This window comes from Adelges cooleyi, unplaced genomic scaffold (assembly GCF_023614345.1).
Source record: "Adelges cooleyi isolate 19-005CV unplaced genomic scaffold, UGA_ACOO_1.1 ACOO_flye_CR_arks_rails_tigmint_CR_PRNA_9, whole genome shotgun sequence".
Classification (NCBI taxonomy): Eukaryota; Metazoa; Arthropoda; class Insecta; order Hemiptera; family Adelgidae; genus Adelges; species Adelges cooleyi.
Genome location: NW_026096579.1, coordinates 4,465,350 through 4,478,887, shown reverse-complemented (window position 1 = coordinate 4,478,887; position 13,538 = coordinate 4,465,350). Strand labels below are relative to the sequence as shown.

Below are 13,538 nucleotides of genomic sequence, written 5' to 3'. Positions count from 1 at the left end.
TATAGAGTGAGGTCTCAATATTTTCATTGTTTAAGAAAACCCATTTTTATTAATTGTGCCCCTATTGTTTAGTATAGTTGTAAAAACTGGCATTGTACTTATAATTCCTAGGAACATATTATATTAGGTAAATGTTTTTATCAATTTTATTTTTTTCTAGTTGTGATATCAGAGTTGAGAACTTAAACAGTGTCACCTGATGTATTCTAATTTACCTGTAACTGTGGCAATTAAAGGCTATGATAGGTCAATCGGTGATCTATCGACTATCATACACATTACACATTGGTGTAACAAACATACATTAAATTGTTCATATTTTTTATTTTATACTTATTTATAACTGTTATTTCCGACATTGCAAATTTATAGATACTTTGTAAAAATATTGTAAGTATTGTACAGATTAACCATATATCCTTTTAACTAATCTACCAGACATCCAAAATGCTTAAACATTTTTTTGCCATTTTCCAAGTTGTAAAAAACACTGTTTTATGATATTTTACTGTGTTTTTTATGATTAATTTTTATAATTTATTTTAAATGAGTTGGCTATACTATTTTTACATTTTATTGTTATCCCTATTATATAACCTTTTATTTCAAAAAATAATCATGAAATTAAAAAAACTCCTCAAGAAGGCTTGTGTTAGTCTTGAACTTTCTATTAACGTAACATCCATGACTAAATTTTTTCATGGTAACATTATTATTTTTATAATAAATATTTCTTTATAAAGAAGTAATAAATAATTAAGACACACAATATAAAATTTAAATTAAATTGAATTAAGTGACATATATTTTTCTCTACAGATATAATACATGTAAATAAATTATTATTATACCAATTACTTGGAAGAATAACAAAAAATATAAAAAAAACACACAAATACATATAATGCAAGAGCTGTAATTACTATTTTGGATTATAGTCTGTTTCTTGGGCAAATTATATCCATCACTTTTGGCCAATTTTTCACCAACTTAATTTAAATCTAAAATAATAATTAAAATTATTTATATAATTTAATTTTACCATAAATATTAGATCAACTCTACTCACATTATCAACAGCATCTTCTTGTTCTGAATCGCTGATTTCGTCTCCAAATTCAATATCTTCATCCAAACCATCGTCCACAAACGTAACTGTATCATTGATACGAACTAAAAATTTATAATTATTAGTGTCTAATACATAAAAGTAATTTAATAATAAAATATTTTCTCTCACCTGTTTCAGGAAATTCTCCATAAGTTTTCAAATTACGTGCTTCATCTGGTGTGTATTTTAAAATAACATCAGCTTTAGTGTCTTGATAATCACGAAGACCCATTAAAACAATGTCGCCTTGATTAATCCAAACCTTAAATAAAACATTACAATATTTTTGTTTATGCTTTCAATTGTTTAACATCTTTTTTACATGCGTTGTGACATAGCTATTAAATTAAACTACATAACACTACTAAATGAACTAATTTAGTTTAGTTTAATAAGTTATTAACTATTTAAAATAACTTTTATCTGTTGTTATCGTAAATTATCTAGATTGTAAACCTTTTTCCTTAGTTTTCCTCGGATATGACAAAGTCGTTTAACTCCATCAAAACACATTGCTTCAAGGCGACCATTACCCAACATTTTTGTAACTTGTGCGTATTCTAAAAATACAAATTTAATAAATTATGACTCGATGCATGTTTTAACCATAAAAAAATAATTAATTTTGATTCTTTAGCCTATTACATAATTATCAAAATACAAAATAATTAAATATAAAAACTCAATTGAATACCTGAGAACAATTGAGAATTTCTTATTGTTAGGCAGTATCTATTGAAAATATTTATTACTAATTAGGACTTATTTACGTAGTAGTTACACTTAAGGTACTTATTTCTTATACTATTAAGTTTGTCAACAAATTTAAATTATTATTTTTTTACTAACATAAAACAATAATACATTTTATGTTAATAATATAATCAGACATTTTGTAAAAAATTAAAATATATCATTTTTCAATGGAACAGCTAATCATTTAAATCGAGTGAATTCTTCAGCTAAAAGCATTTGTTGTTTTACATATATTAATATAAATATTGAATTCAATACCAACAATGACAAATAAAAAACAATATCATGTGTTATTATTATAAATGATGTCAATTTTTTTAATAAAATATTTGGTAGTTATTTTTACAAAATTATTACCTTGACCATCTTCCTTGAACACCAACTCTCGTTTCTCTGTTTCATTTTCGTTTTTACCACGTCTACGGTTTTTACCTCCTTTACCTAAAGACAGACGAAACGGAAAAATTCGTTAAAATTGCATTTCTTTTCAAAAGTTATTCAATACCGTATATTGAACTACTTACCTTTATTCTTCGGCATGTTTGCGATACAAGAAAATTACTTAGTAAATTTGTATTTATAAAACAATGTTAAGCGAGTAATCGGCCTTAAAAAAAAAGTTATAAGCTAACTTTCTTGGGACCTAGGTATTCTATAGTTAAAAATAGGAAAAAACCCGCGTTTTATGAAAAAAAAAACATAGATTGAAGGCTAATGAATAAAAAGGAAATTAATTTCACAACCCAGCGCAAAAGCGTTATCAATAACCATTGTATAAAATATGGAAAATACCCCTTCCAATAAAAAAAGTATGCTCCCGTGATAATGCTACGCCAAAGAGTATACAAAATGAATCTTAAAGTCCGCCACAATGTTGAAAAACAAAAGCACAACAGTTCTTTTTAACTTTATACTTATAACTTATAATTTTTACAACAATAAATAAGTATTATAAGTACTTAAGAGTAAATATATGTTAACTAAAAAAAAAAATATATTAATGTTGGTAGTACACAATTCAAATTTTCCTAATTTAAACATATTATTAGATAAAAGAAAAAAACGATGATGAAAAAAGACAATGTCGTTTCTTATAAAATGTCATTCACAATCAAATTATAAAAAAAGGACAATTTATTAATTAATTATTTGAAACAAAACAAATTTAACTGGTTGTTAAATGGTTTTCAGTAAAATAAAACATGAGTTTTAGAGAGTTCCCGTCCCTAAAACATGTATAATATAGGTACCAATTATATAGTAAATACTAATGACTAATCCTCTCCATTTTCTTTAAATGTTGTTTTACAAAATATATAATACACATATCGGTGAACAAATTAAAGTCTAACCAACTAGGATAATTTATACTGAACGACAATGAACGCTATATAGCATTCTAATTAGGAAGTACCTTTTAAGTAACAAGGTTACTCTTTTTGTACCGAAGGTTTTTATAAAAATTAATTACTAATTAGATACCTATTAAGTAATGGGTTCATAACTCGGGAATTTAGAATCCAAAGCAAAAGTTAACCTTAACTCATTATACTAAACATCTGTAACTACTGCGATTCTGTGTTATATTTTTTACTCAGTGTACAAATTATGATATGATTATGCGTTTTCGTTCATTAATATTATGTAGCAGTTCACCTGTAAGTTGTATCAAGTGTTTGCTTTATTGTTGGTAATATAAAAAAAAAATATTTTTCTCGATGTTACAACTCATACAAATCATCCTTTATTATTTCACTAATTTTACCAAGCTTTCTGCAATCACAGAAACGTGAATCGTATATTATATTATAACATGGTACATAAATAGGGACAAATAGAAAATGCATTATATTGACATTGTTTAGCTGACGTAATTTCCAAGTTCTTCTCCGTTAATAAAAACTAAAAACGTATTATCATATTATTAACATTATTACAATTTATATCTGTGTGTATTCAATTTCTACAGACTAATAATGCTAATAGAAATAATAATAGTTTTATAATAAAACAGTTATTAAATGTTGACGTTTATGAGTTCAGAGTTATTGACTATTTTGCATGTCAACCAGTTCTAGAGGAAATGAAAAAAAAAAAAGTAAAACTGTCATTGGCCTTATTGATTGCGCTGACTGCGTCAGTGATAACCGCCCACCAAATTTATTATCTTTATCTTATCAACAGTATTCTCATGAATAATTGAATATTGCAATAATAATCTTATTACTGTTGTACTGTTTTATGTATGTGACAACGGCTGCGAATAATTGAGTGTGTGTAATTTCCAACGTTAAACGTATTCAGCACTTATTAACTGAACATGCTAATCTATAAAATGTAGCAATAGAATTTTAATCGGATCGCAATACTTCAGAAAGAGTTTTGTGAATATTACCGAAACTTTAATCTAACTGGTAGATATTTCTACAAATAAATATAAATGCACCGTGCGCCAGTGAAGTAAACTTTCCATATTGTGGTCAAAATTGGAAACAATACAATATAATGAAACTGCTTCAGAATCTGTTGTTTTACGTGTTACTCGTGTGCATTTTATGCAGAGGCTACTACAGCAGCATACGGAACCGTAAAGATTTGTGTCCTAAAATTTACCCTTGGATTTTTGTCGGATACAGACCATTAAGTAAGCATTAATAACTCATATCATAGATAATTATTCTGTTTTTATACTTTAAAAAAAAAATATGTTTTTTATTTATATTAAAAATAGGTAAAGAATCAGCTGGAATTTATGAAAAAATTCCAAATACTACGTTCGATGGTTGTATTGCAAAATGTTGTGAAACTGATGGATGTAATGTTGTATTCATGCATAAAAATGATTGTTATACGGTAAATATCTAACCGATAGAGCACAGCAATAATTTGTTCTAATGTGAATTAGTTGCCTGTTTCAAAAATGTTGTTCTTTTAACAAGTTGACTACTAGAATAATTTAGTATCTATTTCTTTATTAATTTGGTATCTATTAAGTATCTAATTTTTTGAGTGTCATATTTGGTACTCAAATTGTTAAACTTGAATACTAGACATAATCTCCCACATCATCCTCGCATACACCAGCAGTCCTCATACCATTCTCAATCGCATCCAACCACCTCTTTTTCGGTCTCTTCTTACCCTCTTTCCTTCTATGTTTATTTTCATTACCATTCGTATTGCTTCCAAGTCCTCTTTCCAAATGATATGCTCAAACCATCTCAGTCTAATCTGTCATCACTGTTTATCTGTATAAATTGTAATCAACGTCATTAGTATCTTATTGTTAAAATTTATTCATAACCATTAGTACTTTGTTAAGCTTTTGTAAAATTGTATTATTTTGAATTTCAGCTATCATGCAAATCAAATGAAGACTGTACGCCAGTTTTTGCTAAAGAACACTCAAATATAAATGATTTTAAAATGATTTTAGTTACTCCGGTTTTACCTGCTATGAATTGGAATGAAGTTTTAGTTAATGACGGAGAAACTTCATCGGAACAAGAGTAAGTGTATATGTGCAGCAGTTAAGTACACATATTTCTTACAAAAATAACTTGTTTATTTATAAGTATAAGGATATTGATTTATATTTTATAATTTAGAGAAGAAAGAATCTTTTCATTGGATAAACTATGTGAAATAAATACAGATTGTTCTGAAAATGAACTTTGTTATTCTCAGATTGGTATTTGTACTTGTTTGAATGGATATCAACTGGATGATACAAAAAAATTTTGTTTACCAAACAATAATGTAGGTGGCCTAGGCATAAACGTTACCGGATTTGATATTGAGGGAAACAATGTTGTTCCTCAGCAACAATTTGATTCATTTAAAAAAGTACAATAAATTAAATTTACCATTGATCTAACAGATTTGTAAGTATTTATTTAATATATAACTATTTTAATTTCTAGGAATTGGTGGAAAGCGAATCGCAGAAACCTCCTGAAGTAAAACATTTAGTTGTTTCGGTTTTATCGAAAACTGTACGATTACCCGAAAATGAAGTTACTCTTTCTGCTTACACAGTGCCAGCTGATGACACAGGTAAATTAGCAGTTTGTTGATCCAATGTAAAAACAAACTGTTATATAATAACCAGTAAAGGTTATTCACTATTATACTCATGAATTTATCCCTTAGGCCATAGCTATCAGTATGAATGGACGTTGGTGTCAAAAACTCAAGGATCAGGCCAAACAGTGTCTATGAACGATCAAAACGGGAGTACTCTAAAATTATCTCATTTAGTTGAAGGGCTTTATACATTTAAGGTGACTGTCACTGGTACTAACACTTTTGGAGAAGCCCAAGCTAACATTACAGTATTACCACGTAATTAACAAGTTTTTATTTTCGTATGTTATTTGTCGAGTTTATCATGCTTACATTGTATTCTGTTTGCAGCACAAAGAATCAATACACCGCCAAAAGCAATTATTCAACCTTCATCGTTAGTAGTTAAATTACCTAACAACGTGGCAGTACTCGACGGTTCCAGTAGTCACGACGACGCCGGTATAGTGCACTGGCGCTGGGAGTTGCAAAAAGGCCAGTTAGGGTATCGACCACATTTACCGCCCGATACTCCAACTTTGCAACTGAGCGACTTACAAATTCCTGGAAATTATACATTCAAGTAGGTTATATTTATATTATTATCAAACATTTTGTACTTTTATTGTTAACATTTAAGATTAACCGTTATGGACGCGTGGAATGCCACCGATTCAACTACAGCCAACATAACCGTTACTCGGGTACCAGACTATCCCCCGGAAGCCAATGCTGGCCAAGATATGGTCGTGTATTTACCAGTAAAAAATGTGACATTAAATGGAAGTTTAAGCACAGACGATCATGGTATTAGTGCATGGGAATGGACAAAAAGCTCTTCTGATCAAAATAAAGCTGTTGATATTCAAGTAAATATAAATACTGTTGTGACAAAAATGTCATAGGAATTAATTTAAATAGTTATTATATCATATTGTTTTTATTACAAAATTAGGATACTCGTACTCCGTATCCTAGATTGTCAAACTTAGAGGAAGGTCTTTATACATTTGTGTTGCGTGTGACAGACAATGCAAATCAGACATCAAGTCCATCAGAGGTTCATGTTTTTGTAAAACCCCCAACAAATAAACCTCCTGTTGGTATGTTAATTTTTCAATGTGTTATAATTTATATTGTTATTGATTTTTGTATATCAACAAAAATATAAAATACAGTTTTCGTTAAATGTTTTAAAAAAGTTTCTAAGAATATTATTTTTGTTAAACATTTGATTTTAGTGTATTAGTACATGAATTATATTACGTGAGTACAATATATGATAACTAGGATTTCAATGTGTTACAAAAATTACTAACAAAATTTAAATTTCTGTAGTACTAAAATTGGGTTTTTAACTGCTTTATATTCCTGATTTTGGACTAGATAATAAAACTATATATTATTTAATATCTACATTAGATAAATATAGAGTTCAACTTTCTCTAAAATCATAAACTATTGTTATTTTAATTTAATATTTACAGTTTGTAAAAAATATTAAAATGAAATGATTTTTTTTTTTTATATCATTACAAAATTTACGTTTGTCTCTCTTTTTGTTTTTATAAACTTTATCAAAAACTTTTTCCACCTCTGATATTTTTAAAATTTTAATTACTATCTGTGTATGTATTATTATTTTTAGCTGTTGCTGGTAAAAATATAACATTGTCATTACCCCAAACATGGACGTTGCTGGATGGGTCTAAAAGTAGTGATGATATTGGAATACAAAAATGGAACTGGCATCAAATAAAGTAGACATAGTTGTTAATTAAAAATCAAAAATAATACTTATTAATATATATGGGTTTAAAATTTAAATGTTAAATTAGTGGTCCATCGGTTGTGCATTTCAATAAAGTCAATGAGTCAAAAACAAATGTCACAGAGTTAACTAAAGGCATTTATTTAATCCAATTAACGGTCACTGATGGAAATGGCAATAATGCATCAGACATTATTAGTGTTACAGTAAATCAAAGTAAGCGTGACAATTTCTCAAGGTTTTATATTTATTAACAAAAAACCATTTTGATTTCTTATTTTTTTGGAAAATATTTATACTATTTACTCATGAGATATGACTTCAATTACAGAGAAACGAAATACTATTTTTAACATATTGTGTTTATTTTAGACAAAAATACCCCACCCAAAGCTAATGCAGGTGGGGACAAGACGGTAGTTTTGCCTGTGAGCGCAATAGTGCTAAATGGAACATCATCATGGGACGATTTAGCTATTGTGAAATGGGATTGGATTCGTGAACAAAATTCTCTAGCTGCTGGAAATATTATATTGAATACAGATAGTTCGCCAGTATTAGTGGTATGTACATTTTAATTTAGTATTAAAAGTTACCCAAAAAGGTTATCTAAATTCCATATAATAACCAATTTTTTTTTATGAATAAAACAACATTTTTTTTGAAAAAAAGAGTGTAATATAGGTTATGATGAATAAAATACAATACTTTTATTTTTTTAGGTGTAGTTTTTTTAACTACTCTAATATTTTATCTTAACAATTGCTGAAGTATAATACACAGATAAACTATGTTGTCCCATTTATATATATATATATATAGTTATAAAATTAAAATGGATTTTTTGTAGATAACAAATGTAGTGGAAGGAAGATATGTATTTCGTTTGAGAGTTACTGATGATCAAGGAGCTACAAGTGAAGATACGGTTTCAGTCAATGTTAAACCAGGTAATAACAGTTGTACACCAGATTAAAAGCGGGTATATATTTGCGTATGTTTTTTTATTATATTTAGATCCAATAGCTAAGTCAATTGTGAGTTTAACAATTTTCATTGAAGCTAGTCGCTTAACTCAGAGTCAGGCTGAGGAGGTTATTTTAAAATTAGGCATGCTATTGCCTACTGGAAGTCAGTTAAAAGTGAGAAAGTGGACCGAAGAACAAAATTCCAAAAGAGCTCAGTTGCACTTCTTTGTCAACGATAATAAAAATAAGACGTTAGCTGGTCCCGATGTTGTGGCTATGTTGAAAGCCAAACTCAAACAAGACTCTTCACTATTACAATTGTCAGTGGACAACATACAAACTACTATTTGTCAAAACAATTGTTCGGGTTTGTGGCTTTTTTTGAAGATTATTCAACATTGTTGCTGTACTCATATTAATAAACTACTTAATTAATGTGTACCTAAACATATAAATTGTACAGGACATGGAATTTGCGAAGAAGAAACACGTGTGTGTGTTTGTGAAGCATTTTGGATGCATGATCTTTACCGAACACTATTTGGTGACGGAGAATCTAACTGTGGTAAGTTTTTATTACATCAAATAATACGTTTTTTTTTTTGTGCTTTGTTTAAGTAATATTATGTACAACAGTTGTTATAAAACTAATTTACGTTTCAGATTGGAGCATTTTATATGTGGGGATTATATTGATAGCAATGTTCATTACTACTGTATTATGTTTCTGGTGTATCGCATGTTTCTGCAATCGTCTTTGTACTACCAAACAAAAAATTAAAAAATATAAACTTGTCGGAGTTGACGATGATAGTCGTTCAATGAAAAGTAAGACGATCTTGAATTAAACATTGCAACACTAGGTAACTAAATAAAAAATATTAATGCATTTTTAGCATCAATGTCACACTTGGAACTATCAGATACAGATTCCGATTCAGATGTTTTGTTAGACGTAAGGAAAGCCAAGTTAAATCAAAGCAGTATTTCTGACCGACTACTGAATGCATCTCGGTATAAGAAGAACAAAAGAATCGTTGCTTAAATTACATAATGCATTATAAATTATGTCTAATTGTAATAGCAGGTCATTCAAAATCTTGTGTAGAGCATTTGAAATTGGCTTTCTTATTAATAATGGTAAATCTTCAAGCACAAAATAATGTTATTCCCATTATTATATGGATATCAGCTAATACACTTGTCAGTGATCTTTTAATGTTGAATCACACTTATTTATTATGTATTCTTTGGTAATATTTATTTCGTTAAACTAAAGCTTTATATAAAACTTATCGGTCATTTCAAAAACGACATGTCTCCGATTTTCAAAAATTACTTTTTGTCAAATTTGATAATTATATACTTAGTTACGTATTTTGTATGAAAACTAAATTTGTCAGACTCATATTTAATACAAATGTTGAGTACAAGACATTAGAATCACTGCAAAAACTAGTTATGAAGTTTTTTGTGGCTAGTGTAAAATTTAAATTTTGTGACTTGTGTCGTTTTTGAAATAACCGATTCAAATATTAAAAAATGTATACCAATTAATGTCTAGTCATGCTTGTATTGTTTAATTTTAAACGTAATGTGACTGAAAAAAGAAAATATACTACTTTTCACAATTAATTAATGGCCTACATTTTTATTATGCTATATATTATTATTTCTATTCATTGTACATTGTTTTTATTTTAGTTTTCATAAATAGTCTTAAAAAAAAATCTATAAATATAAAATTATTTGTTATCTGTGTACTAATGGTTTTCTTAAGTTTTTAAAACAAACAATACAAGTAGTAAAAATCAAATTATTAATTTCTTAAAAAAAAATCCTTTAGCTTCTACACTAAACTGTGAAGGTATTAATTTTGCAACAATTTGTTTTTTATGTATGTTAATATATAAATATATTATTACATTATATATTTATTCATTATATTATGGCCAGAAGTCATACTTATTGTTATTTTTCAATTATATTGTGGTGATCCAGAGAGGGAGATTTTTTAAAAACAAGATGTTTATCAAGGGTAAAATTATTATCTATATTTTACCGCCAAGTAAATAGCCTTAAACTTTTAATGAACAATCAAGCAACTTTGCATTGGATTCCTTGGATATTTAGTACGTTTATAAGAAGCGGTTAAAGCTTTTCAAAAGTTAAAATGTTTTGAAACCTTTTAATTACTTAGAACGAGGGCTTATCGTCCAAAACGGTTAATAAATAACGGTTTAGTGTCGTTTATATGGTAGGTGTTAAACCATTTTAAGTTCAAACCGTTTTAATCGCTTTACATAAATATATAGTACTTGAGTGTTTGACCAAAATAAAATGGTGATTAAAGTACTGGCCGTTTTATCTCCGTTTCCTTTCATACATAAATTATACACACCCGGGTGGGGACTCATGATTGGTGTTTTATAGGTTTTGTTGGCTAATTATCTTTTTTAAAAATTTTAAATAATGATAAAAAAGCCGTACGGAGTACTGCGGCATAGGTATTTCAAGTATACCGGGAAGCGGTGTATTTTCTGTAAGGGTGTCGGGGAAGCAGACAGACGCACAGACGCCTTGAATGGCAAACAGACGGACACGGTATACGCCCCACCCTCGCGGACCGGGATCGATCACCAACCCGCTACCGGCGCCTTTTGCGGCATCAGATGTACGATTGCCCGTGCGATACGTATATTCGCACGGCCGTCGGCTACCTAGGACGTGTTTCAAGTGTCGCACTCGAGTGCCGAAACCATTTGCAGTAATAAAACCATCAAAACGTTACATCGTTCATCGTCGGTGGGTTTGAAAACCGTCGAGCGACGCGGGTCCTCAGGGACAGTATGACTTGAAGTCAACTATCCGCACGACCGCGCCAACCCACATCGTCATGGACCAAGAACCGGAGAAGCCGCCGAAAAAGGTGAGTTTCGGTACAAATGATTTTAACGCGTCTGAGTGACTACGAACCTCGACTAAACCCAGCCGAGGGTAATCATCTTTAATATTATCGGATAGTCTACTACTGTTGATTCTTATTCGAGGGGTCCGAAACAGGGGTTATTACTTATTAACGACAACCAGGGCGATTGATGTATTTTTTATTGTTTAAATGGGGTAACGCCGTAACGGAAAGACGCAAGACGCTCCCCACTCATTTTCTAAGGAGTAAAGTATAGGCAATCTTTCGCAAAATCTTAATTTAGAGCTTAAACGAACAGCTGAGTGGAAAAAGTATAAAAATCCAAAAATTTAACTGAGACAGCCATTTTGTAGCTGAAAGGTAGACTCGTATTATGAACGCACCATAAAGAAAAATATTCCTTTGAAACCTAGTTACACATTTTAGCAGGAATTATATAATTCCCATATAAAGTACCTATATAAGAAATACATTTTACACAGTTTTCTGTAATTTTCCGAAAGTAGGGCGTGACAAGGAATATTATGCCTTTTCCACTCAGCAATTCAAACTATAGAGTATTATTATTATTATTATTATTAAAACTTAATGGTTGTTGTTTTTTTTTTTGTCAAACAATAATAGTAATTTTGCGACAAAATTACTATTATTTTCCATCAAAATAGATTTGCGCTAATCAAAACCCATGTTTCTTAAAATCGTTGTGAAATCGCTACATTTTCACAATAACTAGAACCTAGAGGAAACATGATCTGCGCTTAAGCGTTATTTTTAATTTTCGATTACTCAACCCACAAATTTTTAATAGTTTGTCTATTGTAAAATACTAAAAATCACAGCCTCTACACCTACAGTATTGATTCGCGCAAACCCTGTTTTACACTACAAATTACTGGTGGGGAGCGTCCTCTTCATAAATATGAGGTGCAAAGAATGCGCGTTATCCACTTACCCTCGTACATGAAGCTCTGTGTATTTTGTTAATGGTATTTTTATTGAGTTTGATTTAAACATAAAATAGGACTTTAGACTTTTTAGCTTCCTATGTGTACCTCAATTTGTATTGTGCTAACAATACAAACATTGTAGCTGCTATTATTATAATGACAATGGTTTGGCATTTACATCAAATAGTAATTTAGATTTATGCAGTCTAATTGTAAGGAGTATATAATAAATTACGAACAATGATCTATACCGATTAGACACTCAGTTGGCACTCGCTAAGCTTAGGCTGATATTACCATTTTAGCGTATCCTGAAATCTGTCGAACTAAATTTTATATGAACAGGTTTTTCAAATCTTTGTTTTTTTTTTAATCAGTTGAATATTGACTGAATATTGCAAGAAACCGATTTAGACCAAAAAGCTTGACAAAAATATGCACAGGTACTTAAAATGACCAGATTTAAATTCTGTAAAAATATTTGAGCTCGTCGTCTTTTTTCCAAGTTACTGTGGAAATCGATTTTTGAGTAGCTGTTTCATTTACTTAAAAAAAAAAAGAAACAATAACAATTTAAGAAATTAAAATTGGATTTAACGTGGGCGCAATTTTGCCAGCCTTTTATGTCTAAAATGTCGAAAAAAACACAGACCGCTTTCAATCCCCCAAATAACAATATACACATAGTGCTCGGATCAGGTGTCTCGCGTTACCGTCCCGAATCAGCGTTGACAACAGTTGACAACTTCTTTAGTGATATTTATTACAAAATGTGTACAAGATTTACAGAAAACAAATAATAATAACAATATAGTATTATGGCCGTCTGCGCTTGGACATTTTTGACCGTGTGTTCCTCGACGCTTGGGCCCTGCCGAATGCCTTACGCGCAAAGTTTATATTTAAATCATTGCTATTTTTACGGTCCTGCGTGCTCACACAACGCGCGCACACTCGCTTAGAGATTACCGACTATACTTGAATTCTTCGG

At 29.7% G+C, this 13,538-nt stretch overlaps 2 protein-coding genes across 2 annotated transcripts; one reads left to right on the top strand and one right to left on the bottom strand.

Annotated features, from left to right (window-relative positions):
* Nucleotides 1-771: 771 nt before the first annotated feature.
* On the bottom strand, nt 772-2,598 carry LOC126846521 (eukaryotic translation initiation factor 1A, X-chromosomal-like). Its single transcript, XM_050586008.1, has 6 exons — nt 2,392-2,598; nt 2,225-2,308; nt 1,568-1,671; nt 1,241-1,373; nt 1,070-1,173; nt 772-1,001 (listed from the first exon to the last, which is right to left on the bottom strand). Exons 1-6 carry the CDS (start codon nt 2,405-2,407, stop codon nt 996-998), a joined length of 447 nt encoding a protein of 148 aa, XP_050441965.1. The 5' UTR covers nt 2,408-2,598; the 3' UTR covers nt 772-995.
* A 1,470-nt stretch (nt 2,599-4,068) lies between these two features.
* LOC126846853 (dyslexia-associated protein KIAA0319-like protein) lies at nt 4,069-10,306 on the top strand. The gene is made up of 17 exons (XM_050586671.1): nt 4,069-4,511; nt 4,599-4,720; nt 5,222-5,376; nt 5,476-5,713; nt 5,791-5,923; nt 6,020-6,211; nt 6,284-6,515; nt 6,573-6,801; nt 6,888-7,035; nt 7,581-7,692; nt 7,771-7,919; nt 8,076-8,266; nt 8,554-8,653; nt 8,721-9,038; nt 9,135-9,236; nt 9,335-9,499; nt 9,568-10,306. The coding sequence occupies exons 1-17, from the start codon at nt 4,373-4,375 to the stop codon at nt 9,714-9,716; spliced, it is 2,874 nt and encodes a 957-aa protein (XP_050442628.1). The 5' UTR covers nt 4,069-4,372; the 3' UTR covers nt 9,717-10,306.
* The last annotated feature ends 3,232 nt before the right edge of the window (nt 10,307-13,538 follow it).

Coding starts and splice junctions, on each gene's coding strand:
- LOC126846853 (XM_050586671.1), top strand. CDS start 4,373: ATGAAACTGCTTCAGAATCTGTTGTTTTACGTGTTACTCGTGTGCATT. Junction 5,924..6,019: donor AGTGCCAGCTGATGACACAG/GTAAATTAGCAG, acceptor TTTATCCCTTAG/GCCATAGCTATCAGTATGAA. Junction 8,267..8,553: donor ATAGTTCGCCAGTATTAGTG/GTATGTACATTT, acceptor GATTTTTTGTAG/ATAACAAATGTAGTGGAAGG.
- LOC126846521 (XM_050586008.1), bottom strand. Junction 1,374..1,567: donor GAGGAAAACTAAGGAAAAAG/GTTTACAATCTA, acceptor GTTTTATTTAAG/GTTTGGATTAATCAAGGCGA. Junction 1,174..1,240: donor TGGAGAATTTCCTGAAACAG/GTGAGAGAAAAT, acceptor ATAAATTTTTAG/TTCGTATCAATGATACAGTT.